Consider the following 26,294-nt stretch of genomic DNA (forward strand, 5'->3'; position numbering starts at 1 on the left):
ATTTATTGTGAAAATGCCATTAACAACTACATCCATTCATGACCCATAATGTAGCACAAGTAAATCACAAGTACCGCACAAGTTTGCCTTAACAATTGGGGAAGAGCATGACATGTCCTATGACACAATATAATAACTGCTTGCATAATCAACACAAAGCTCTTCTTATCCTAAATATGTATATGCCTTATTCTATCATAGTGACACATTAGTGGATGCATATTATAACTAACACATGATACGCCCATACTATGATAGTCAAACCCAAAAAATATATGTACTTAAAAACATTGTGTCTATACAAAAAGTCATCATCCTACATGATCGAATATATAGCACCAAGCCCATAACAAAAATGTGAGCTAAGAATGGCATAAATCATGAGGCACAACAATCACCCCCTATCCTAACAGCATCACGAGCGACCACTTGAAAACAAACTTCAACGTGCCAGAGATAAACCCTGAGCATGGCCCATCCTGGACCTACAATGCAGAATCCAAGCAATCCATATACAAACAATATAACCTATATGTGCAACAAAGTATTCACCATAACTAACATACTGCGTGCCCACATACATAGTCTTGAACACTGAGCGACAACAATTCTTTATTGAGATGTACAAGACTACACATAAGATCGCAGCACAGTTTATGATCATCACACACAAACAGAGTCACCGGGTGACAAAAGAAGATAGGGCAACCTTTACTGTGACTCGAAACTAGGTTGAGCTTAGGTATCACTGTTGCGGCTGCTTTGTCCCACCCACTTCATGGGGATGGGCTCATGGCTAGTCATTATTAAATGTCTTGGCCGTTTTTGCCTAACAAAAAAAGGTGGCCAATACACATATTGGATGATTTTTTGTGGCGAAAAATAAATAAATCTATCGAACAACTAGAGGTAGCTCACAAAAATTTTGCAAACTATATATAGCGAAAGAGAGAGAGAGAGGGCCTCCCCAACACTTTAGTAGTCAGTGGGGACCCCTCACCCATATGAATGCTCAGTGATCTCTTGAGAACTAAGTCACCATGGTGTGGCAGAAGTGGACCCACACCTGCGTCGATGCGATGCGGGTGCAACCAAGATTCGCACCCAAACTGCACCTGCTCAAGGGGTCGCACCCAAACCGCACCAGTAAGGATACATGGCAGTAGGGAGAGAGAGAGTGCGGGAGAAAGGGCGGTAGGGAGAGGAGAGGGAGTGCAGGAGAGAGGGCATGAGAGTTTGCCTGCCAGAGTGATTGAGTGCAGGTAGAAATGGAAACAGACAGATATGTCTAGACAGAGGAAGAGGGACGACTCGAAAGCTTGGGACAGAGGGAGAGAGACGACACGCTTTGGGGGAACAGGGAGAGCAAGGGTGAGGGGGACTGAAGGCGAGACGAAAAGAGGGCGAGTGAGGAGCGTGGGAGGAAGAGAGTGCAGACAAAGAAGGCTCGGGCGAGACAGGGTGAGAAGGAAGGGGGAAACAGATGAGAGAGAAAAAAAAACCCTAGTTACCCTAATCGCCATTGCACCACACTGCCACTGCTTCTTCCTCCACCTTCTTCTTCTCTGCATCGAATGCTCAACAGAGGGCAACGACAAGGGAGACAAAGAGGAAGAGGAATGAGAGGGCAATGAAAAGGGAAAAGGGAGACAAAGAGTAAGAGGAGAAGGGGAACCCCGTCGGGCCCAAGACCCGGCCCGGGCCCGACCCGATTATTTGACGGGCCGTGCCGGGCCGGGCCTGGTCGACCATACCCGAGGCCCAGCCCGTCCCGTTTTTGTTAACTGGCGGGCCGGGTCGGCCCGATGCCCACATGACCGTCTCCGCCTCCTCCCCGTCAGCTCTCCGCCCTGCCAACAACCCCATCGGCTTCACTCTGATCCCGAACGGTGACCAAGGCAGCCTTGCGCTCCCTTCCTTCCCCAACCTCTTCCTTCCGCCTGAGATTTTCAGTGTGGCTCTCCCGTGCAACAACAAAGTGTGATGTACGTGATCTTCGCCATTTCGAACCCCAAAACCCAAACAGAAAGAAAGAACGGGAAACCCTAGCAAAACTAATCTTCACCAAGCACCAACTTGCTTCTGATGTACTCGATCAAGCGCGCTCGCCTTTGATGCGCCTTGCCAATTGGATATCCTTTGGCATGATCGTCACCCTCTTGGCGTGGATGGCGCACATATTGGTGTCTTGAAGTGATGCAACGGCGGTGCTTTGAAACCTCAGATCGGTCTTGAAATCCTGAGCGATCACACGGACGAGACGCTGGAAGGGTATGAGGCTTCTTGACTCCTCCGGTCGCTGACGCCGATTTTCGGGCGGCCTTGGTAGACAGTTGCTTCTTGGGGGCCTCCCCCCCACCCAGTGGATTTGCCGGCAGTTTGCTTGGTACGAGCCATCGTAAACAATAGAGGATGGGCAAAGGGCTACGGAGGCAGATGGATAGAGAGACCAAGAAGAAAAAGAGAATGAGGACAGATGGTTTCGGTGGGCTTGTTCTCCGGTGGGTTTGTCGTCGACGATGCCGTTGACGACAGCCATGGAAAAGACAACCGCAGTTCGATGATGACGAATGGGAAAATGCGAAAAGGGAGGGAGGGCGCGACGGATGAAAGAAGACCTAATGGGCCGTCGGGCCGAGCTGGGCCTAGAGAATGCTAACCGGGCAGGACCCGTTAAGATCTTGGGTCGTGTCGGGCTCACTCAAGTTGTGCATGATAAGGAAAATATTTGACCCGAACCCGAACCGGCCCGACGCCCAGGCCTACCCACATCGGGTCCTGACCCCTATCGGATATTACTTGCCCTTGCTTGATTTGGATAAGATATTGAGTCAAATATAAACTCCGTGTGATCAGATGTTACTTCTTAAAGCAGATATCTAAGTTTAGATATTTGTTAGAATCTTATATAATATTAATATATATTATATATAATGTTTATAATTTTTTGTCATATATATTTATATATATTAATATATTATAATAATAAATTAATAATAATAATAATAAATACGATCACTGACATAGCTTAAGAGTCAAAGCCCAAAATGTGCGAGCCCCTATGAATCAAACCGAGGAGGACAGGCGCCCGCAATGGGCCTGCTCCAAAAACTTTAACTGGGGATGCAACGCAACGTGCCATCTCCTGGGAAGGCGCCATCAAGCTTGCCCAATCACACTGTACGTCATTTGGAGTGTGAGAGAGAAAAAGAGAGAGAGAAATCGTACCAGAATCACCATTGACTCCATCCTGGCGTTAGGACAACGCGCTCTCATTCAGACGTTCACACAACAGCTCTTGTTCAATACTCCGTCCGAGGCTTGGAACGGGAACCAAAGGAAGTGTCAGGATTCCAGAGTGGGCAAAAGGGCAGATCCTCGCTCTTAAACCCAAGATCCTAGACAGTGAGGGGGAGCTGAACGGGCAGGCATGGATGAGCAGGATGGAGCACTCAGCTTCGACTTCGAGGGTGGTCTCGACGCCGGCATCGCCAATCCCGGTGGAACTGCCACCGTTCCCCTCGCCCCATCGGATCCTTCCGCCCCCGCTGGCGTCAGCGGCCTGCCAGCATCCTCAACCGTCGACCCAGCGGCCGCCGCCGTAAACCCCATGGCGCGCAGGAGCTTCCGACAGACGGTATGCCGTCACTGGCTGCGGAGCCTCTGCATGAAGGGCGATGCTTGCGGCTTTCTCCATCAGTATGACAAGGCGCGAATGCCCGTCTGTCGCTTCTTCCGCCTGTACGGCGAGTGCCGAGAGCAGGACTGCGTCTACAAGCACACTAACGAGGATATCAAAGAGTGCAACATGTACGATCCCTCTGTGTTTTGTTGCCTTCATTTTTTAAAAAAACTTTCTATGGTTCTGTAGGGCTGGCCGAAGGAAGGAATCAAGGGTGTGTTGCTTTTCTTATTTGGGGAAGCTTAACTGTTTTTGTTTTTTTGGTGATTGTGACTAGCCTGACGTTATGGGTCTTGTTGTAACACAGAGGGGTCTTGGTTTATGTTGTGATTTTCTTCCTTGGATTACGCTTCCTTGGTTCATGGCTTTCATTTGATATAGGAATAACTATTGGATGTGTTACTCTAATTTCGTAGATGAAATTTGGTATTTATGATGTAACAAAATAATTGCCCGTTTGGTGGACGCGCGTTTGTTTTGGGTATTTTCTATGGTTGCTCAATCGATTAAAGTGAGGCGTACCCTCTTGATGAAAGTTGGGTATCAGAGAAAAGGGGAAATGACTGTTTAGGAGTTAATCTTTCACCTTTTCTTTTTCCCCCTTTTATTTTCTTCTTCATTTTGTGGGAGAGGGGGGCAAGTATCAGACCTACGGGAATAATTTCATATAAGAATCTCGAGGGTTTGTTTATCGATTTGACTTTCTTTATTTCATTAGCTATAAAGGTTGAGGGGTTGCTTGGTGCAATGGTGAAGTGCTGGTGCTGTCATCGTGAAGTCTGGTTCGGTTTCTCAGGGCGGGCAGCTCATGCAAAAGGAAGAAGACCCTGGTCAGCTCTTTTTGCTTCCTATAGCAACCTGAAATTTGGGATCGCTCTGGGTGTGCTCTCTCAACCCGCCTTAGTGATTGTTAAAAGAGAGCTTCTGGGTGAAATTTTCCAGTCTTTTTCGATGAGGCTTTTGTTTTCTTTGAGCGGGTTAGTGATTATTAGTAGAGATGGTGGGTGAAATTTTATTCTTTTTCGCAGAATCTTCCTTTTTTTTCCCACTAAATGGTATTGGAGATTTAAAATTTCCACTACGATCTTATGGACTTCAACAAGATGAAGATTTAAGCTGATAGAATTATAGAAAGATCCTTCTGCAATTCTATGCATATGCTGTATAGTGAAATTCTAAGTTTTACTTCTGATTTTGTTACATTTGATACTTGTCAAGGTTATATCTTCAGTTTGCAAAGTTTCACTACAGAGACACTAGATAGCAGCTATACTCTTTGTTTGATGCATGCAGATTTAGTCTTCGATCATTTTTTTCCTGCATCTCTGAACTGTCGTATCGTTTCTTTTAAAAGGCTTTTTCACAATAATAACTATTAAGTTTACCACCTTGATTATAAATGCACAAGCTATCACACAGTTTTCCATAATCTTTGCCTAAAAACATCATAAATGCTACCTAGATGGTGCATATTGACTTGGTTTTTTCTTTGATATAATGGAAGCTGCAAGTTTGGATCATGTCTGATGTCACTAAATACGCGTAGGTACAAACTGGGATTCTGTCCAAATGGGCCTGACTGCCGTTACAGGCATGCAAAGCTTCCTGGACCTCCACCATCAGTAGAAGAAGTATTTCAAAAGATTCAGCAGTTGAGTTCATTTAGTTCAGGTCCTTCAAACAGGTTTTATCAACATAGAAATGTTGGTTATACACCACAAGGTGAAAAGACCCAGTTTCAACAAGGTTCTGTGGCAGTTAATTCTGGAGCAACAGCAAAACCTTCTTCCATTGGAGATTGTGCTACTATGCATCATCAGCAGTCACAAAATCAGGTTCCCCAACAACAACAGGCCGGCCAAAGTCAGACCCAAAATCTTTCAAACAGTTTACTGAACCAAGTTAACAGATCTTCTGCTTCTCCACTCCCAAAGGGTCAATCCAGGTTGGTTTTTCTAGTCTCTTATCTTCAGTTTTTCTTTTTGAGTTTATGTTCGCCTATTGAAACAGGTAAGTTTTCCCGAGCAATTTCACATTGTTATTCCTTTTTATGATTATGATGGATGATTATCTTGGAAATCAACTTGTTTATCAATGACAGCTTTTGTTGATTTTTCTAGTTGTGATTTGTAGAGCCTATCTTCTGCTTCAACATATTATTGACTGAGGATGATCAGGACTTCTGGTGTCTCATATAAATCTCTTATTTTTTCAAGTAGTTAAATATAGTGGTTGTCATTGTTGCTAGTTCTAGCAGATGTTTATCTGATAGACTGATGCTGGTGGATCTCTGTGTTGCATTCAGTACTTCTCTCTTTACCAAATTTTGCTTGTTTTTATATGTTTAATCAGTTTCTTTGATCATAGAAGCTACTGAAGTGGTTCTTCAGTGCCTTTAACATTTTGACAAATGAATCAAGAGAGGAAATTGATTGGCAGGATGTGTGCCATTCATCTTGTGACTTTATACAAACTTACGGAGTTAATCCAGTGGCTGAGGTTGCTATTTGTGTTGGTCATCCTTCTTATATCTGTTAGCATAAAGATACCGGTAACAGTCCCTATAGCTATGCAATCTTTAGGATGCCCAAATGCTCTAGAGAGGCAATGTGGTAGTAACTGTAATGAAATGAGTCTTTTAATTAAGGAAAAATAGTAGAAACAATAGGTAGGTCGGGTTTGTTCCAGCAATGGGTTGGGTCCTATTACTAATCGAGCTTGTAATCACCTTATACATATTCGGGATGGTGACTGGAGAGATATCACGATGACTAATGAAACGAACATCCTCCAAGAGGAGAGATTTGCCCTAATTCGTTGTCTTAGCATGTGTGTGTGTTTAACCTTTGCTGTATTAAAGCGAGGGAAGATTGATGACTAGAGAGACATTGTCAGTCTTGGAGAACTTCAAGAAACAATCAAAGGAAGCTCAACAGGTGATGGGGGAAAGAATGAAGAATGTAGAAAAAAACTTCGGAGAGCTCGATTAGAAACTAGAGGTTGACCAAAGAGTACAGTCAATGGTCGCCATAGTGATGGCTGAGCAACAAAATTTGGCCATGATGATGAGGGAGATGCCCCACCACACGAAGGAGTGGGCCTGCACAATGAGTCGAGCCAACTCGGGCTCGACTCAAACCCACCCATATAAGCTAGACTTGAGTTCGGCTCGTTTATAAACGAGTCGAGTTTGAGCTCAAACTTAAACTCGAGCCATTAAATGAGTCGAGTTTGAGTTGGAGGAATTCAACTCGTTTAAGCTCGATTCATCTCATTATGTACAATTGAGTCATGCGTGACCTTTAATCAACGACTCGACCTTATATATGAGTTGGTTAAAGATCGAGCCAAATTCATCCTGCCTAGAAATATCTATGGGGTGCAAGTCTTTCAAAACCCTACCCTCTCTCTCTCTCTCGGGCCTGCTATTATTGAAAATTTGTCAAGAACTTTAGGACTATCCCTGCGCTTCTCATCACCGTGTTGAAGAACAACCAGTTTGAATGGAAGGAGGGCAAAATACAAGCTTTTAATTAGTTGAAGGGAGCCATAACTACTGCACCTGTTTTGAAGTTGCCTGACTTCTCACAACCCTTTATAGTGGAGACAGATGCTTCCGAAGTTGGCATAGGAGCAGTCCTCAATCAAAACCAGCATCCTGTTGCTTATTTCAGTAGAGCTATAGGGGAGAAATTCTAGGGGAGATTTCCTTAGGAAAGAGAATTGATAGCCATGGTCTCCGCAATCCATAAATGGAATCACTACGTCATAGGAAGAAGATTTTGTGTGCATCCTGACCACCATAACTTGCAATATTGTTGTAAACTTGAAAATGTTTTCCAAAACTAACTCAACGCTCGGGCTGAAATAACAACTAAAAAGATGTATTAGAGATTGAAGAGAATCAGGCTCAAAAGCCTTACAAAGAATGTGAATAGTCACCTTTATATGGAGGGTGAATGCACAAGAAGCCATAGAATTAGATGTTGGACTAGTTCCATCAGCTAGAAATCTAGCCATTGGGACTCATCAACTCCCAGTCAAAGTAAAAAAAAAAAAAATCAAAAAAGAAAAGAAAACAGAAAATAAGAAACAAGGAATATATATATATATATATATATATATAAATCTAGACACATACATTCTAACACCCCCCCTCAAACTTACGGTGTAATGACTGAAAGTTTGCCAAGAAGAAATTGAAACCTGACAACAGGAAGCACCTTGGTAAATAAATCTCCTAGTTGATATTCAAATGAAACATAGGAGAGTTCAATGCTTTTTTGAAGAAACACTTCATGAGCATAATGACAATCCATCTTTATATGCTTTGTTCTTTCATGAAACGTGTGATTGCTAGTGATACAAATTGCACTCTTGTTGTCACAACAAAGCATTACAAGATCAACTAGATGAATTGTCATATCTTTCAATAAACTTTTGAGCCACACAAGTTCCATTGTTGTAGATGTCATGGCTCGATGTTCAGCTTCGGAGTTAATTATAGAGGCACCTTATTTTGTTTCTTGCATCGCCAAGAAATTAACGAATTCCCTAAAAACACACAAAAACCAATGGTGGAGTGCCCATTATTAGGATCTCCACCCTAATCAACATCTGTATAAGCAATTAATTTTAATTTGAAAAAGAAAGATAAGAAAAACCCTTTGTTGATTGTATTCTTGAGACATAACACACAATTCTCATTGCTGCCCCCATATGTACTTGTTAAAGAGGGTTCTTGCAATGTTAAAAAGTTAAAGAGTAGGTCTTTAAATATTTTCTTATACTTGTTGAACTGTTTTTGTAATTTCTGTACCACCAGCCCTAATCTCTTTAAGTTGAGATTAGGGTTATGTTAACGAGTATTCTTTTGGGCTCTCTCTCTCTCATCGTGACATGGTATCAGAGCCTTCTCCGGCATCGACAGCCAAGTGAGTTCTCCGGCGACCATCTCCTCCTTCGACCTCTTCTCTGGCGACCTCTTCCTCCCTCTTCTCGTCGCCCATCTCTATTCCCTCTTATCACCCAATAAGGAGATGGTAAGAGAATACAGGTTGGGTGGGCTGCGTGGAGAAGGGCCTGATCACGCCTATGTGGAAGGTGTGATCAGATCCCTAAGTGGATCTCGTGGATGTTATTTTTTTTTTACGTTGACTGTGAAGGGCTGAATCAGTTGGGAGCGTGGGGTTGCTGTTTGTGGAGTCAATCTGTTTGGTGTGGATGAAGTTTGACGTGAGGAGCAGGATGATCTACAGATTGTGGATGTGAAACTTCAGATCGTGTGGAGCAGCGTTTGGCATGAGGAGCAGAGTTGATCTGCTGATCGTGAAGGCTGTTTCAGCTTTGTTCTTGTCGTGGATGGTGCTCTGCTGATCCTAGGTGGGGCGACTGAAAGTAGAGCAGCAACAGTCTACTGCAATATGCAGAAATCAGCAGCAATCTTCTGAAAGTTTGTACGTGGGCCAGCAACAGTCTTCTGAAATCAACAGTATGCTGTAATATGTAGAAATCAGCAGCAGTCTCTCTGGTCGTGGATGCAGTTTCTGGCGTGATCAGAGTATGTTGGTCGTGTGTGATGATTAGAGCTTCGTTGCAGGATTGATATGCCATATGTAAAGTCATCGGCTGTTTATGTGGAGCAGAATTGTGTTCTGCGAGGTGTGTGTGCTGTCGTATGTGAGACGAATAGAAGTGGAGCTGCTACAATCATCAACTAAAAGTGGAGTAAACTGATACTTTTCTCCATTGTTGCTGCTACTACATCTTATACCTACATATATTGTGCGTCAAATTCTTTTTGGGAGTTTACTATGGCTGGAAATCCCTCAAGGGCGACAAGATCTATGGTTGAGTCTTCTACTGGGCCTCCTATACCCATGTCATATTCCCTTAACTTAAGTAAGGATGAATATGATCTTGTTCTTGCTCAGAGATCTGCCTCTACATTTGCCAATACTGCTGTAATAGACTTAGCCCTCTCTGTTGGTGCTTCCACTGATAATACGATATGGATGATAGATTCTGGCGCCTCCAGGCATTGTTGTAATCAATCACAGAAGTTTTCCTCGTTAATCAGATTCTCTACACCACAACATGTCAGACTGGCTGATGGCAAGTTGTCTCCTATTTTGGACAGCGGTGATATCTACCTCCCACACTTAGGCACTATTACACATGTGCTATACGCTTCTCAGTTTCCTGTTAATTTGTTATCTGTTAAGCAGTTGACTATTGACTTACAATGTAGAGTCATTTTTGATCCTGGTTCATGTTCTTTTCAGGACTTACCAATTGGGAAGATGATTGGTGGCGGTTATGAGCGTGAGGGTCTCTACTTCTTGTCTGTTTCAGTAGATGTTGTTTCATCTTCATTCCCTTCGAGGACTTCTCATTTCCAATGGCACCTCAGACTTGGTCATCCATCAGTGTCCAAACTTCGTCGAATGTTTCCAGATATCTCTGCATCAGAGTCCTTCTTATGTGATGCTTGCCAGTTAGGTAAACATACACAGAGTAGCTTTCCTTCGAGTCAGAATCCTTCTAGTCAAAGTCCATTTGATCTCCTTCATGTGGATGTGTGGGGTTCTAGTCGTGTTCCTTTTCGCTCGTGTTTTCGGTATTATCTTGTTTTAGTTGATGATTTTACCAAAGTCAGTTGGGTATTCTTGTTACGAGAAAGATCTTAAGACATATGGTATTATTCAAAAATTTGTCAAGGAAATAAAAATTCAGTTTGGCTTCCTTGTAAAAAATATTCGCACTGATAATGCTCTCAAATTCAAGTCTTCCGTCCTACTTCAATTTTATGCTAATCATGGAATTCCACCTCAATTTACTTGTCCTCACATGTCCCAACAAAATGGTGTCGCTGAACGCAAACATCGACAACTCCTAAATGTGGCCCGCATCCTCATGTTGCATTCTCACGTACCTGCCTATTTTTGGGGTGATGCTATTCTTACTACATGCTATCTCATTAACAGATTACCCTCATCAGCCATCTAAGAACGTATCCCCATTCAAATTTTATATCCAGATCGATCATTATTTCATATACCCCCCAAAGTATTTGGATGCACCTGCTTTGCACATATCCTAGGCCCAGACAAAAGCAAACTTGCTGCCCAAGCCATCAAATGTGTATTTATTTTGCCAATCAGAAAGGATATAAGTGCTTTGATCCCCAAACCAAGAAAGAGATTATCAGTGCAGATGTTACATTCTTTGAGTATCGTCCTTATTTTTCCCCTTCGAGTCCGTCTACGTCTGAGATGCCTGTATCTGTTCCTCTTCCTATTCCACCCGTGTCACTTGAGTCGATCCCTCCCTCTCCACCTATGTCACGTGAACGTTTCCATGATCCTCCCTTAGTTTACACTCGCCGTGTTGGTCTCTCTCCAAACCACCCACCAGAGTCTTCTTAAGAAGTAAGTTCCACTGATAAGCCTAACTCAGGTATAAATGACGACTACTCCACAGATGATCTCCCTATTTCTATTCGCAAGGGCAAGCGACAGTGCATACTACATCCGATTTCTAATTCTATCTCTACTGACTATCTGAGTACAAGTTTGGTGCAGTTTGATCGAGCTATGTCTAGTCACGTCTTCTCACCATCAAGCCCTGTTAGATTCACGGTGGAGGGAAGCCATGCAAGAGGAAATGGATGCTCTTATCTCTCAGGAGACTTGGGATTTGGTGGATCCACCGATGCACTGTGATGTGGTTGGCTCCGAATGGGTGTTCACCATCAAGTATCATTCTGACGTCTCAGTTGAAAGGTTCAAAGCACGTCTTGTCGCTAAAAGATATATACAAACTTATGGAGTTGACTTCTTTGAGACCTTTTGGCCAGTGGCTCGGTTGGGCACTATTCGACTGATTATATCTCTTGCTGTCCAGTGGGAGTGGCCTCTATTTCAGCTAGAAGTGAAGAATGCCTTTCTATATGGAGGTCTTTCTGAAACAGTTTATATGCAGCAACCACCGGGTTTTGAGCGACAGGGGGAGTGTGCTAAGGTATGCAAACCAAAGAAGGCCATTTATGGACTTAAACAGAGTCCCCGTGCATGGTTCCATAAGCTGACTGAGGTTTTATCTAAGTGTGGGTTTCGAAGATCTCAGCTTGATCACTCGTTGTTTATCAAGCGAGACACATATGCTATAGTGATATTGATTGTATATGTTGATGATATTGTTCTCACTGGGGATAGTAATCAAGAGATAGCTCAGACAAAGGAGTTTCTACAGAAACACTTTGTCACAAAAGACCTTGGACAACTCCGTTATTTTCTTGGTATTGAGGTGGCCCGTAGTAGTAAAGGAGTTGTAGTATCTCAAAGAAAATATGTGCTTGATCTTCTGCAGGAAACAGGTTTATTGGGGGCTAAACCTACCACACTACCCATGAATCCCCGCATTCATATACATCATGATGAATCAGAGCCTTTTGTCTCTAGATCTTACAGATCTCTTATAGGGAAACTGCTGTATTTGACCGTCACTCGCCCCGACATTAGCTTTGTTGTGAATAAGCTAAATCAATTCATGGAAAAACCTCGACAGGTTCATTGGGATGCTGCTCTAATGATTGTTAGATACTTGAAATCAGCCCCAGGAAAGGGGTTATGGTTTAAAAAGGGAGAAGGTGTTGACATCGAAGCGTATAGTGATGCTGATTATGTAGGATCTATCTGTCTACCATAGGTTTTTATGTCTTTGAGGGAGACAATCTTATTTCTTGGAGGAGCAAGAAGCAGAATGTGGTGGCTCGATCTAGTGCTGAGTCGGAATATAGGGCTATGGCTCAAACTGCGGCTGAAATGTCATGGGTCAGATCAGTGCTTCTAGAGTTGGGTGTTTCAGTGAATCTCCCAATGAAAATGTATTGTGACAACAAGGCAGCGACCTATATTGCAAACTATCCTGTCTTTCATGAGAAGACAAAACACATTGAAGTGGATTGTCATTATGTTCGGGACTTAGTTTAAGAAGGAAGTATTAACACTGTTCATGTTTCCTCAGAAGTTCAGACAACTGATATCTTCACTAAGGCTCTTCCCATAGGTGATTTCCTGAGAGGATGTAACAAACTTAGCATGATTGACATATATGCTCTAGCTTGAGGGGGAGTGTTAAAGAGGGTTTTTGCAATATTAAAAAGTTAAAGAGTAGGTCTTTAAATATTTTCTTATACTTGTTGAACTGTTTTTGTAATTTCTGTACCACCAGCCCTAATCTCTTTAACTTGAGATTAGGGTTACGTTAAGGAGTATTCTTTTGGGCTCTCTCTCTCTCATCGTGACAGTACTCAAGTGGGTCTTTGTTGGAATTGACTTATAACATGAACTGCATGAGTGATATCTGGTTTGGTTATAGAGAGATAAGAGAGAGCACCAACAATTTGTTGAAATGAAGGCTTTGGTGCCAAGTTTGAATATCACATTTCTTGATGGTATTGCATGAGTCTTGAAAGGTTAAAAAATGAATGTAGTAGAGATCTTTTGTCCTAAAATTTTCTCCAATCGTCTTCTTGGATAAATGATCCAGTATCAAACATTTATATTGTGGAAAACTATATCAAAACCAATGGCATCTGTTTGGGAAACGAACACGTTTTTTTCACGTTTTTTATTTTCTGGCAGTTTTTTAAAAAAGACGCTTTTTGTTTCACATTTTATACTATTGACCTTGCTTTGGCGTATTATATGCGTTTTTTTCTAATACGATGCGTTTTCTGTGACAATGATATATATGTATATATATATATATAATATATATATATATATATATATATAAGACATATTATATTAGTTGACTAATATATGATATATATGTATATATTATATATACATACATTCTAACAATTGTATGCAGACCAGAATCCATACCCCTGCTCAACAGACATGGATGCTGAAATTGACATGATGTCTTTGAAGTGAGATACAAAAAAGGGTCATAGAATATGCAGCAGATGGATTTTCAAAACAATTTGAAACAGAAATATAGCAAGGTGTCACCCCTTCCCAGCTGTGACTATGACCCGATTGATTGCAAACTTATGGGGTTGGTTGAATGCAGCATATTAGATGGCAAGCTATGTCACATGTGTACGGGTGTGGGTTTGGGTACGAGTGTGGGCTAAATTCAAAATTACAGTATATATATATATATATATATATATATATATATATATATATAGTGACAAAAAAAAAAGCGAATGCCTTGCCATTTGCAGAGGGAGGGGATGTCGCCTCCCTCTCGTCTGTGCCGACGACACCTCACCGGTCGTTGCCCCCCGATGGGTCACTCACCATACAATCATGATTCAACAATTCAAGTTAAGTTTGATCTCATCGAAATTGGTTACATTGATCTTAAATTTAACAAAATAAATGAATACAAAGTTCTCTTTCATAATTAAGTTTCCAACGACTGTTTTGTCATTGATCTGGTTCACCAATATCATCCAAATGGGAAGGAATCCGGCTCCACAAAGTCCATATTGGAAGTATTCAAATCATGTTTTTCATCAATGCTAGGCTCCTTCAGATTTACATCCCAGTACTTAGATGTTTCAGAACTGCAATGCTATATAACTTAACTTAATATTTAATGAGAAAAAAAGTAAACAAGAAATCAATTATTGAAATCAAAGATTAAAATAAAAAGATACCTGTAATCGTTACAATTTTGACATAGCAACTGTAGGCTGGAGTAAACGTAAATGAGATCCTCTGCTCTCTTGGTAGTGAGTTTGTTCTCTTGATATTATGAATTTGAGCATATGTGCTCCAGTTTCTTTCACAACGTGATGATGTGGCAGGTTGACACAATGATTTCAATGCAAGATGTTGGAGATTTGGTGTCTCTGAAGTGTCTGAACCATAAGTTGCCCACCAGTTTAGAGGATTTTCATCCCTTCGTGCCATAAGAGCTATTAGTGAATCCAAGTTCCTATTTGGAAACTTACAAACTCACTATTTACTATCTTCAATGTATGATGACCATTATAAAGTCTTTCCAAGCATAGCGACCTATGCTTTGATATTTCTGGATCTCGATGAGGAGGGACACGACCAACACCTCCTTTCGGCTACTTTTGTGAGTAATACTTAGCTAGTGTTGTCACACCCCGACCTTTTAACACTCAAACATTATTTTTTTTTTTTTCTAAACATAAAGCAACGAGGTGTGACTACACAACGATTCAAAAAGACGATGAGCCAAGCAATTCAAAACAATGGGGCAAACTTTCATTTATATAATCATTTCAATTCATACAAAATCATATCTATGTATGACAAAAATGCCCCAAACTATATAATTGATGCCTAACAAAAGCAAGACATCAATAAAACCAAAATAAGACACGCCGGCACTACAAAAGACACATCCCAAAACCTCCCCAGTAGGACGTGAGTGAAGCCATCTGCTCAACCTGCTACCCTGGGTCCGCCAAAACCTGAAAAAGGAAACCACTGAAGGCTTAGCCTTCACAGTATGTCAACAAGCCAGGAAAATACCAAACCCTCTTAGATAGGGCTCAAAACAAAAAACAATTATCAAAATCATTCATCATCATATCGTGTCAGAGCACGACACGTACAAGCCACTCAATGGCCACAATACACAATTCAATCACATGCTTTCATATCCATCACATGCACATCAGTCACATATACAATCATCTACATTACATTTTCATTAACATTAGTGAATTAACAGTTCCTGTGGGTGCAACACAAGCACGTGCACACTAGGGGCGGCCTACAGCCGAGAGACAACCCCCGTGGTGGCCCATAACAGTATGGATCCATTTCATCCACTGCAGCAGTAGAGCACTCATCCATGGATGTGTGAAGTTCAAGGAGAGATACTCAGCCTTCCCTAGGACACCCAGGTTGGGAAGGCGGGAGCCCACGCTCCAAGCACAACACACAACAGTACCCTGGGGCCTTGCACCGCCTGCGCTTCGAACAGGCGAGACAAGTGGCAAACAAGGGGGACGTCTCCTAAACACATAGCCACATCCCACTGACCTTTTATCTCTTAGTTAGTCATTCTTATCATTATAGTTACACATTCACAAGATGACTGGCTAGCACATGAGGTTAGTACACTTCACGAGTGCACCCACACCTCCGATTACCTTCACATGAGGTCTATACATACAGTAACAATCATTGCTAGCCGTCATACCATACGGGTACAACTACCCTCCAAATCATCCATTTGCATCATTGCCCATGACAATGGATATGCAACAACATACACATTCATAACAATCATCTCATCAATCACATCTTTTGAAAAACTTAGCCAAACCACAGAGAGTAGTCTCGATCTGCGGTTGGCTCGTAGCTGTCCTATGCAGTTATCATTCTATGATGCTTTCTAATGCACAATTGGGGTCGAGGAGACACTCGATTCGATACCCCGCCTCATCTGTCCTAAACAGTTATCAATTCTAGCATGCACATGCAAATGCGTAACCTTTTCAAAACAAACGACTAATAGTTTTTCTAAACCATTCATATCATATAAGCAACATACGTATACTCATTCATAAGGAAATCAATCAATTAACATCACAATCCTAGGATCCCCTGATCCTAGGAACACACAATCACACATTGGCCTCAGGCAGGGATTTGCCTGGAATGCCGCCATACCTGTGGCGCGCTCACCAAATTCTTCAAAACTCCTCGGGCTTCGAACTCAAGGTCGACGGGACGTGCCCGGAGCACCTGCAGACATAAACAAAAGGTAAGACTCCTACTAGATACCTAAACAATTCAAACAAATACCAAACAAAATCCTTGAGGCACGTGTCATCGCCTCAAGAGAGTGTCGACAGGTAGTGTCGACCTACACGCCCTCTAATAGGCCACTACGCAACTTCTTGCCGTTTCCACCCAACGTCAAAACCCCAATGCTTCGATCAATCCATCCTTAACGCATTTCTCATAAACTTTTCGTTAGTTGAGGCGTCTTCCCAACATGCGCACCCTTTTCCTACTACACATACCACCCACGACATCAAGGGTGCTCCAAGCATTCCCCAAAGGCGGTCCTACGCTTCTCCACAACGTCTCTAACTCTACCATGCTTCCCTATAGCATCGAAAAGAAAACAACCTATCATGCATAAAAGATCATAATAAACACGAATCATCTCTTCTCTCCCATCATCCTACACTTTTCCCAAAAAGCAAGGTCGCTTGCATGCGTCCCTAACTATCAATTCTACCTTCTAGCATGCTCAAACAATAATTATACGCGTTCCAAAGAAAAATATATCATAAAATATGTTCAATTTCGCCTTGCTCACCCCAATTTGAAGGTCTAAACTGCTGTAATCCTCCCGGCAGCCACCTCACGAGTCCAAGTGGTCCCCAAACGGCTAAAATCCTCCAATGCCGCCACCACCAAGGCCTTCTCTAATCGCTGTTACGAGGGGGAGGACAAATCCCCAAGCTGAAATCGGATCAAACAGTGATAGAATAGTGAAAATCAGTGAGAGAGAGTGCTCGATTGGAGAAAATAGAAAAACAAGCAGAAAATGGGGAGAGAGCGTGAAGCGTGGACAGAGAGGGAGGTCGAGTAGAGGGAGAGAGAGAGAAAAACAGAGGGGGACTGATAGGGGAGAGGGTTCGGTCAAAGGGGAAAAAGGCCAGCAGTGAGGTGAGCGTGAATGAGAAAGGGGAAGGAGACGAGAGAAAGAGTGAGCGTGGGCAGAGAGAGATGCGAGAGAGAGCAGACGAAAGGGGAAAAAGAGGAAACGGGAAAGGCAGCAGAAATAACGAGAGAGGGAGAAGATAGGGCAGCAGAGGAGAGCTTACCCACGCTGCCGCCGTCGCCACCTCCGCTGCTGCCGTCGCCACCTCCGCCGCTGCCGATCCAGCCACCGCCTGCACCACCTCCGTCTTCTTCTTCTCTGCACTGGCCGTGAGTACCCAGGAGATAGACGAGAGAAAAGAGGGAAAGGCGAGGGAGAAGAGCCCTCGCGTCGGGCTCTTTCATGCCAAGGGTTCGGGTCCGGGTCTGGGTTCCGATCCGACCCGACCTGTCCAAAAACAGTGAGCGTTACAAGTGTGCCATGCCTTGCAGAGGAGTATTGCTTTCTTTTTACAAGAACCTCATGCACATGATTAAAGAAATCTGAGTCATCAAGAGCTATATCGTTTTTCTCATGTTTATATATTATAAATTTTTTCAATCATGATAACCCACATTTTATCAACTTTATGCAGCATGGGACCATCTTTATCAAGCTCTCTTACCATCTCTCATATAGGCTTGTATATTGAAGGAAACATGTGACTTTGTCCCACCATTTATCATCGAAACTGCACTTTTTAACTGCCTGAACCTTTTCGTCATCATCACTATGATAAAATTCTTAATCATTGTCAGTTGCCATCAACATCATTGCACTATTAACTTGCTTAAATTTTTTGAACATTACAATGGGGGAAGCAAAACGTGTTTCAGCAACCTTTAACAACTTCAAGTCATAATGTTTATTGCATATGGAGAGAGCATGGTGATGATTTACAACAAAATTTCTGATATTTTTAACGTCATGCTCAAGTTTTTCTATCCATGAACATAGACTATATGCTTTTGAGTCGTCTTTTGAGGGGTTGTAGACACTCTTCAGTGCAAGAGTTAAGCTATGTGCTACACAAGGCGTCTAGAAATTATGACTATATTTAGGGTCACTTGATAAATTCATACCCGCACGACTACAAACTGACATTATCGGTAATAATCTGCACTACATTTTCTTTGCCAACTTCTTTGATCACTTCTAGTAACAACTGTTTTCAAGTATTTTGTATCTTTATACTCCTTAGATGCATCAACACACTTTAGAAAAATTGGACAAACAATTAAGTGAATATGCTATAAAATTTATTAATGGTCGCCGTTGTATATCTGTCCACCCATCAGAAACAATAGATACTTCGTGTTCATTCCATTCCAATTTTTTCTTTTTTAATAAGTTTTCAAATAATTGCTCTCATCTACTAGAAGTAGTGTTCTCAATTCTCTGAGCTTGGAGGCACATAACCAACTAGATTGCAGTTAGTCAACGATGTAAATGGAAGTGAACTTGCGTAAAAAAATCTAGCTATTCTTTTATCCATTTCTGCTCTACTCATATTTCTGAATGATCCTTCTATTGTTTTATTAGTTTTTAAACCCTTTTTTTCTTTTCTTCCACATATCATCACTTTGTCCAACAGTCACAAACAGAATGTTCACTTGGTTTTACCTAAATTTTTTTCACTTCATCTGCCTCTTGTTTTTTTTTTTTTTTCCAATTCTCTCAATGTGTCTTTGCCTAGCTGTTGGCATGCTCTGACTCCTTGCTCACAGATGTGTAATAATAAAGGTGCTTTAACATGTGTAGATGAACCCGTGATCGTCCACGATAAAAATTACATTTGTATGTTGCCTCCACCACCAGGAGCTTTTTCCTCTTTTGATATATGTCTCTAAAGTGGTTGAGATTGACTACACTATGTCACATAGGTACGGGTACAGGTACCGGTGTAGGTACGGCCGTACGGGTACAGACCACTTTCAAAAAATTTGGGTGTAAAAAATTTGGGTGTAGGGGTACGGGCGTACACACACGTGCACATATATCAAAAAATTTACAAACAGAATAACATATTCACACACATACGTATATATCAAAAAATTACAACAGAATAACATATTCACACTGTAGAAACACGAAATATAGAAAAAAGGAATACGATGAACACGATGTAACATGGAAAAACCCTCAACAAGAGGAAAAAAAACCATAGATGAGGAGGAACTGGTGCCCACTAGCAGCCAGACTCTCTCTCTCTTAAGATTTCATTAACTATTCAAGATTAGGGTTACAATCCTTAAGTAAGGCCCAACAAGGGCTACACGATAGATCGGGTATGGATCCAGACCCGGTCCCGAGACCCCCCCCTCAAGTTGGGCATACATATCAAACATGCCCAACTTGGATACATTTCTCTCGAACGAAGTTGAAAATAGAGCTTTCGTTAAAACATCAACAGTTTGGTCTTCAGACTTCATGTAAGGTAACACTAACTCTCTAGCATCAATCCTTTCACGAATGAAGTGACGATCAATCTCAACATGCTTTGTTCTGTCGTGTAGAACAGGGTTGTTGGCTAAGTTGATCGCAGACTTGTTGTCACAGTACATCTTCATAGGTCTTTCAATCTCTATCCCGATATCAGTCAGCAATATTTTCAGCCATAGTAGCTCTGACACTCCCATAGCAATAGCTCTATACTTTGCCTCAGCACTAGATCGAGAACACACATCCTGTCTCTTGCTCCTCCAGACAACAAGATTTCCTCCCAAGTAGACACAATACCCTGTGGTAAACCGTCTAGTATCAGCACAAACTGCCCAGTCTGCATCAGAATACCCCTTGATCTTTACAGTCTCTTGTTTCACATACAAGAGTCGATTGCTAGGATTTCTCTTCAAATAGCACAATATTCTGTCCACAGCCTTCAGGTGTGCATCAGTAGGTGCATGCATGAATTGACTCAGTACATTCAAAAGTGATATCTGGTCTCGTAAGGGTAAGATAAATCAACTTTCCAACCAGACGTTGATATCTTCCCTTAGCTTCACAGAGCAGCTCTCCATCTCTAAGACTTAACTTGTGTCCAGTATCAAGTGGGGTAGAAGCGGGTCTACACCCCAGTTTACCAGTCTCCTCCAACAGATCTAATGTGTATTTCTTTTGGTTTAGCACAAGGCCAATACTAGATCTAGCAATCTCAATACCAAGAAAATACCTCAGTTTGCCAAGATCCTTGAGATCAAATTCAGCAGCCAGTAACATTTTTAACTTGATGATCTCCTCCTCATCATCTCTTGTGACAATCATATCATCCACATAGACAAGTAAAAGAGTGAACCTGATCTCTTTTTTCTTCACAAATAGAGTGTGGTCTCCATTCCCTTGATTGTACCCATGATGTTGCATCACTCGACTGAGTCGTTCAAACCATGCTCTGGGCGACTGCTTGAGGCCAGATAAAGCCTTTTTCAGCTTACAACATTTCTCTGGTTCTTCATATCCTGGGGGCATACGCATATACACTTCTTCTTCGAGATCACCATTGAGGAAGACATTCTTAACATCGAGTTGGTACATGCTCCACTCCTTCATCACAGCTGGGGACATAACAACTCTTACTGTCTTCATTTTCGCAACTGGAGCAAAAGTCTGTAAATAATCAATCCCATATTTTTGACTAAACCCCTTGGCCACAAGACGAGCTTTGTATCTTTCAACACTTCCATCTGGTTTATACTTAATGGTATACACCCACTTCGATCCAACCAAGTGAGCCGCCTCAGGAATCTTCACAGCTTCCCATGTCATGTTTCTTCTCAAGGCTTCCATTTCTTCTTTCATAGCATCAGCGTACTTGGGATCACTTTGAGCTTCAGCAACAGTCCTGGGAATCACAGCCAAAGAAAGAGAAGATACAAAACACTTGTAATCCTTGCTAAGTCTAGAATAAGATACAAAATTACCAATCGGGTGTTGAGTACATGACCTGACACCCTTTCTCAAGGCAATGGGAAGATCTTCATTTTCTTTTTCAACCTCATCTTGAGTCTTCAAGGTAGGACTTGGTTCATCCAGGAAGGAACGGCATTGGGATTGGAGGTAGATCCCGCACCACAAGTCACCTCCTCTGTCCGAGCACCTCGTCTAAAATAGACCTGTCCAAACAAACGATGAGCTTCCTTCTCAGTTCCGATGTTACACCCTTCCTCCTTCTCAGGCAGATCAACAGTTGTGAGAGGTTCTTCTTTCTTGTAATCCAAAAAATCTGTAAATTGAATCTCCTGACTCTGAGAATACTCTTCCCTAACCACATACTTTGATACCATCCAGGGAAGGAATGGCATTGGGATTGGAGGTAGATCTCGCACCACAAGTCACCTCCTCTGTCCGAGCACCTCGTCTAGAGTAGACCTGTCCAAACAAACGATGACCTTCCTTCTCAGTTCTGGTGTCACACCCTTCCTCCTTCTTAGGCACATCAACAGTTGTGAGAGGTTATTGTTTCTTGTAATCCAAAAAATCTATAAATTGAATCTCCTGACTCAGAATACTCTTCCGTAACCACAGACTTCTCCCCCTGAAGAGGATTCTCACCGAAGTAAGAGGCATGTTCCAAGAAGGAAACATCCCGTGTAACATAAACTCGACCAGTGGTGGGATCAAAACATCTGTATCCTTTCTGAGTAGGGGAATACCCAACAAACACACATTTGATAGACTGGGTATCAAGTTTCTTAACATTGGGACTGTGATTATGAATAAAACACACAACCAAAAACACGAGGAGGTAGAAGAAACGGTTGACGACTTCCAGGCAGTAACGAATGGGGAGTCCGACCATTCAGCACACGACTGGGCATGCGGTTGATGAGATACGTACTAGTAAGAACTGCGTCACCCCAATAGTGCTGGGGAAGATTCCTCTGAAACAAAAGGGCTCTGGTGACATTAAGGAGCTGGCGATTCTTCTTCTCAGCCACCCCGTTTTGTGGGGGAGTATAACTACAGGATGTCTCATGCACAATCCCCCTTTTTCGAAGGAAATCCTCAACCGACTGACACATATACTCACGGGCATTATTTGATCGGAAGGTTTTAACGGTTCCACCATATTGAGTTTGCACAAGTAGAATGAAGGTCTCTATGATGTGAGGTACCTCACTGCGATCTTTTAACAAGTACACAAAGGTGGTCCGAGAGAAGTCATCAATAAAAGTTATACAATATTGAAAACCTTGACGGGTGTGAATTCCCAAAGGCCCCTACACATCCGAGTGAACCAAGGAAAAAGCTTCATTAACACAACTAGTAGAAATAGGGTACGAAGCCCTCACATGTTTGGCAAACTCACATACATCACAAGAAATCAAAGACAAGTTCAGAGTGGAACACAAATCGGAAAACAACTGTTTCAAAATGCCAAAAGGTAAATGCCCAAGGCGTTCATGCCAATACAAGAAGGACTGAAGACAATCTTCTCTTCGTTTTTTTGTCTTGCTGATCGCTGTCATAAGAGCCGTGGCCACGCGTATGGGAAGACGATATAAGCCATCAGACGCCAAACCAATCCCAATCCTCTTCCCTGTCGCCAAGTCCTGCAAAACACAACGATTTGCAGAAAAAATGAGTTCACAATTCAGCTCTTTAGTAAGTTTACTAACTGACAAGAGATTTAAGGGAAGTTGAGGGACATGTAATGCTCCTCGCACATGAAACTTGTCCAACAAGGACAGACTCCCTTCTCCTGCCACAGAGGTAGAGGAACCATCTGCGAGGGATACTCGTTCCCTTCCAGAAGACAACTTATACTCGTGAAACAATTTAGGGTTACCCATCATGTGGTGAGTAGCACCACTGTCCACAATCCATTCCCCCATACAAGAGTTACCTTTATCCCCTACAATGGCAAGAGCTTGATTAGCCTTTGTCTCATCTGATGCCTCAACCTGATTTACATCGATCCGACCCAGATAAGCCCTCAGTTCACGAAGATGTTCAACAGAAATGAAGACCTTTCCTCCACTAGATTTTGTTTTCCATTAGAAGACCTCCCTTTATTACCCTTTTTCTCTGGATGAAGATCCCAACAGAAATCCACAGTATGATCAGTCTTCTTGCAGTGAGTACATCTACGAAGAGATCTAGTAGTGCCTCCAGGACCACGACTAACAAGAGCAGATCTCTCATTATATGACATGAGATCCCTCTTTCCCCCAGTTGTAACCAGCCTTCTTTGTTCTTTAGCTTCAACACAAGAATACACATCTTCAATACTCGACACTTCTCCTGAATTCAGAATCTGGCTTCTAACACCTTCAAACTCATCATTCAAACCAGCTAAAAAGAGGAACACCCTATTTTCCCACTCTTTAGCTACATAAAGTGCCTGATCTTGGGAATAATGCCAAAACATCAGAATAATAGTCAAGATCCTCCCACTTGGCTTTCAAAGCCCCATAGTAATCTGCTATAGATAAGTTCCCTTGCCGAAGTTCATAGACAGTCTTCATTAGTTGGTAAGTCCGGATAGCCTTTTTTTTCTGGCCATACATTTTCTCCAAAGTCACCCACATGTCTCTAGCAGTCTTCTTCCTAAGAATAAGGGGTTGGATGTCAGCGGAAACGGAGTTGACAATCCAAGTTTTTACTTGATTATCCTCAAGAAACCGAGTAGTAGGTATGCACCATATCAGCCATATCTCAAACACATAATTAACATATAGTTATAGAAATTACAAAGAGTATTACATAACAAAGCACTATGGACATTGTAGTAGAGGACACAAACTCTGAAGATTGTAATAGACGACATGACAGTTGCAGCATGGATTGCAATGTCTCATATCCTATGGAAGGTGGAAGAAAAAGCAAGGAAAGAAAGCAGCATGCAGACTAACAGGAACAAACAAGAAGATAAGAAAGCAATGAAGTAAGCATGCAGGCTAGCAGGTATAGGCAGAAGCTAGTAATATTTAGGAGCGATGGCTTACCTGTGGCCAGCAGAAGTTACAGCATGTACGCCAGAAAGGAGTACGACGGTTGGATGGAGTCGGAGTCGTTTGAACAGGAATGGAACAGAGCAGCAGCAGAGAGGAGTTGGTGAAGGCGTAAGAGGTAATGAGTATGGGCGGAAGGGAAGAAGGAGGACAACGACGGGTAACCCTAATGCTGGCGAGATGAAGTTAGTGGGTGGACGGTGGAGGGACCCAACGGAATGGTGGAACAACGAACAGGAACGGGAGGGTAGGAAGGTGGAGGAACGAAGGTCAGCTAAAATCAAATGAAATGGGGGTGGGGGGAGGAAAAAAGCCTAGGTAAAGTGGACAGATTTGTGCTTGGTCAGCACTGACCTAGTTCATAACTGGATGGACATGGGCTCAGATTTGGTCAACGGACCAGACACTGCATACCAGCATGTCCGTGCTGTGTCAAACGTGTGTCGATGTTGGAGCGAGTCGATACCATCACGTGGGCTCCTGTTTCTCACCCGTGCTTCATCGATCGCAAGAACCCTATGTCTATTTTCGGAATAGGATCTATGTACCCCGCTTGACCAAAGAATTACTGGCCATATACCATGACTCTCTTGAAGTAGGGCAACAAGGAATAGCAGACACCTATAAAATGCATCTGCCGTATACTTTGTTGGCCAGAGATGAAGAGGGAAATATGTGAGTACGTTCAGGCCTGTGACACTTGTCAGTGGCAATTATGAAACCTTGAAACCTGCTGGGCTTCTACAAACCTTACCGATTCCTATGCGCAAGACATCTTGCTGGACTTGATCGAAGGACTACCATAATCAAAAGGTAAATCTGTTGTTTTGGTTGTGGCCGACATGCTTTCAAAATATGCCCACTTTATACTCTTGGCACACCCCTTCACAGCTAAGGATGATCCAAAAATATTTCAGGCACTGGTAGGTAAGTTGCACAGCATGCCACAAACGGTTGTGAGTGACCGAGACCCTTTGTTCCTTTGTAACTGCTGGCAGCAGTATTTTGCATTGCTAGGAACCAAACTGTGTATGAGCACTCATACCATCTACAAACGGATTGGCAAATAAAGGTTGCGAACAGGACTTTAGAGACTTACTTAAGGTGCTACGCTGAATAGCAGCCCCATAATTTGACAAATTACTTGTCATGGGCTGAATATGCTTATAACATGGCTACACAGTCTGCTATAGGCATGCCTCTCTTCAAATTGGTGTATGGGAGACCCCGTGGACTTGCGGAGGTACCATCCACAAGGAGTGCAGCTCAATGACGTGGGCATTCAGCTACTATGCCATGATAGGGTGTTAAAAGTGATTAGAACATGATTAGCTGCCCCTCAAAATCGAATGACACAGAAACATAATCAGCATCACCGAGATAAGGAGTTTCAAGTGGGGGATTAGGTGTATTTGAAAACTTTTCCAGCAGGAAAGGTGGCATGCGGGTCAGCAGGACTTCATAAACTCACAGCTTGACATACTGGGCCCTTTCAAATTTAAGGCAAGGTGGGCAGGATTGCCTACAGATTAGCCTGACTCACAGATTCTGCAATCCGCCCAGTGTTTCATGTTTCGAGGCTGAACCATGCTACCAGCGAAGGGAGAAATTGATGGAACTGAGCCCACTTCCGACAACTACAAATGACTCTTCTCAGCCATTTAGAGTCTTACAGCGGTGCTCAGTCTGAACATCTGGTCAGTCTTGGAACTGGCTGGTTGAATGGTAAGGGAAGGATGCTCCTGAACCAACTTGGGAGGAGATTATAGAAATACAACAATGATTCCCCAACTTCACACCTTGAGGACAAGGTGCTTGTCCTGAGAAGGAGGCAATTGGTAGTGACTGTAACGAAATGAGTCTTTTAATAAAGGGGAGATAGTTGAAACAATAGGTTGGACGGGTCTGTCCCAGGAAATGGGCGGGGCCCTATTACTTGTAAGAAATTCAAGCACCAATATCTGAGTTCTGAAATCAGCATTCACGCAGGAATATAG

General features: G+C 42.6%; 1 protein-coding gene and 1 pseudogene across 1 annotated transcript in view; one reads left to right on the forward strand and one right to left on the reverse strand.

Annotated features, from left to right (window-relative positions):
* Nucleotides 1-366: 366 nt before the first annotated feature.
* Nucleotides 367-2,529, reverse strand: LOC116263789 (histone H3.2-like; annotated as a pseudogene).
* A 640-nt stretch (nucleotides 2,530-3,169) lies between these two features.
* LOC116264100 (30-kDa cleavage and polyadenylation specificity factor 30) overlaps nucleotides 3,170-26,294 on the forward strand; it is a 44,855-nt gene continuing 21,730 nt past the window's right edge. Inside the window, 2 exon segments of the mRNA XM_031644084.2 lie at nucleotides 3,170-3,810; nucleotides 5,229-5,627. Of these exon segments, the coding sequence (XP_031499944.1) occupies nucleotides 3,431-3,810; nucleotides 5,229-5,627 (779 nt within the window). The 5' untranslated portion in view covers nucleotides 3,170-3,430.

This window comes from Nymphaea colorata, chromosome 11 (genome assembly GCF_008831285.2).
Source record: "Nymphaea colorata isolate Beijing-Zhang1983 chromosome 11, ASM883128v2, whole genome shotgun sequence".
Lineage (NCBI taxonomy): Eukaryota > Viridiplantae > Streptophyta > Magnoliopsida > Nymphaeales > Nymphaeaceae > Nymphaea > Nymphaea colorata.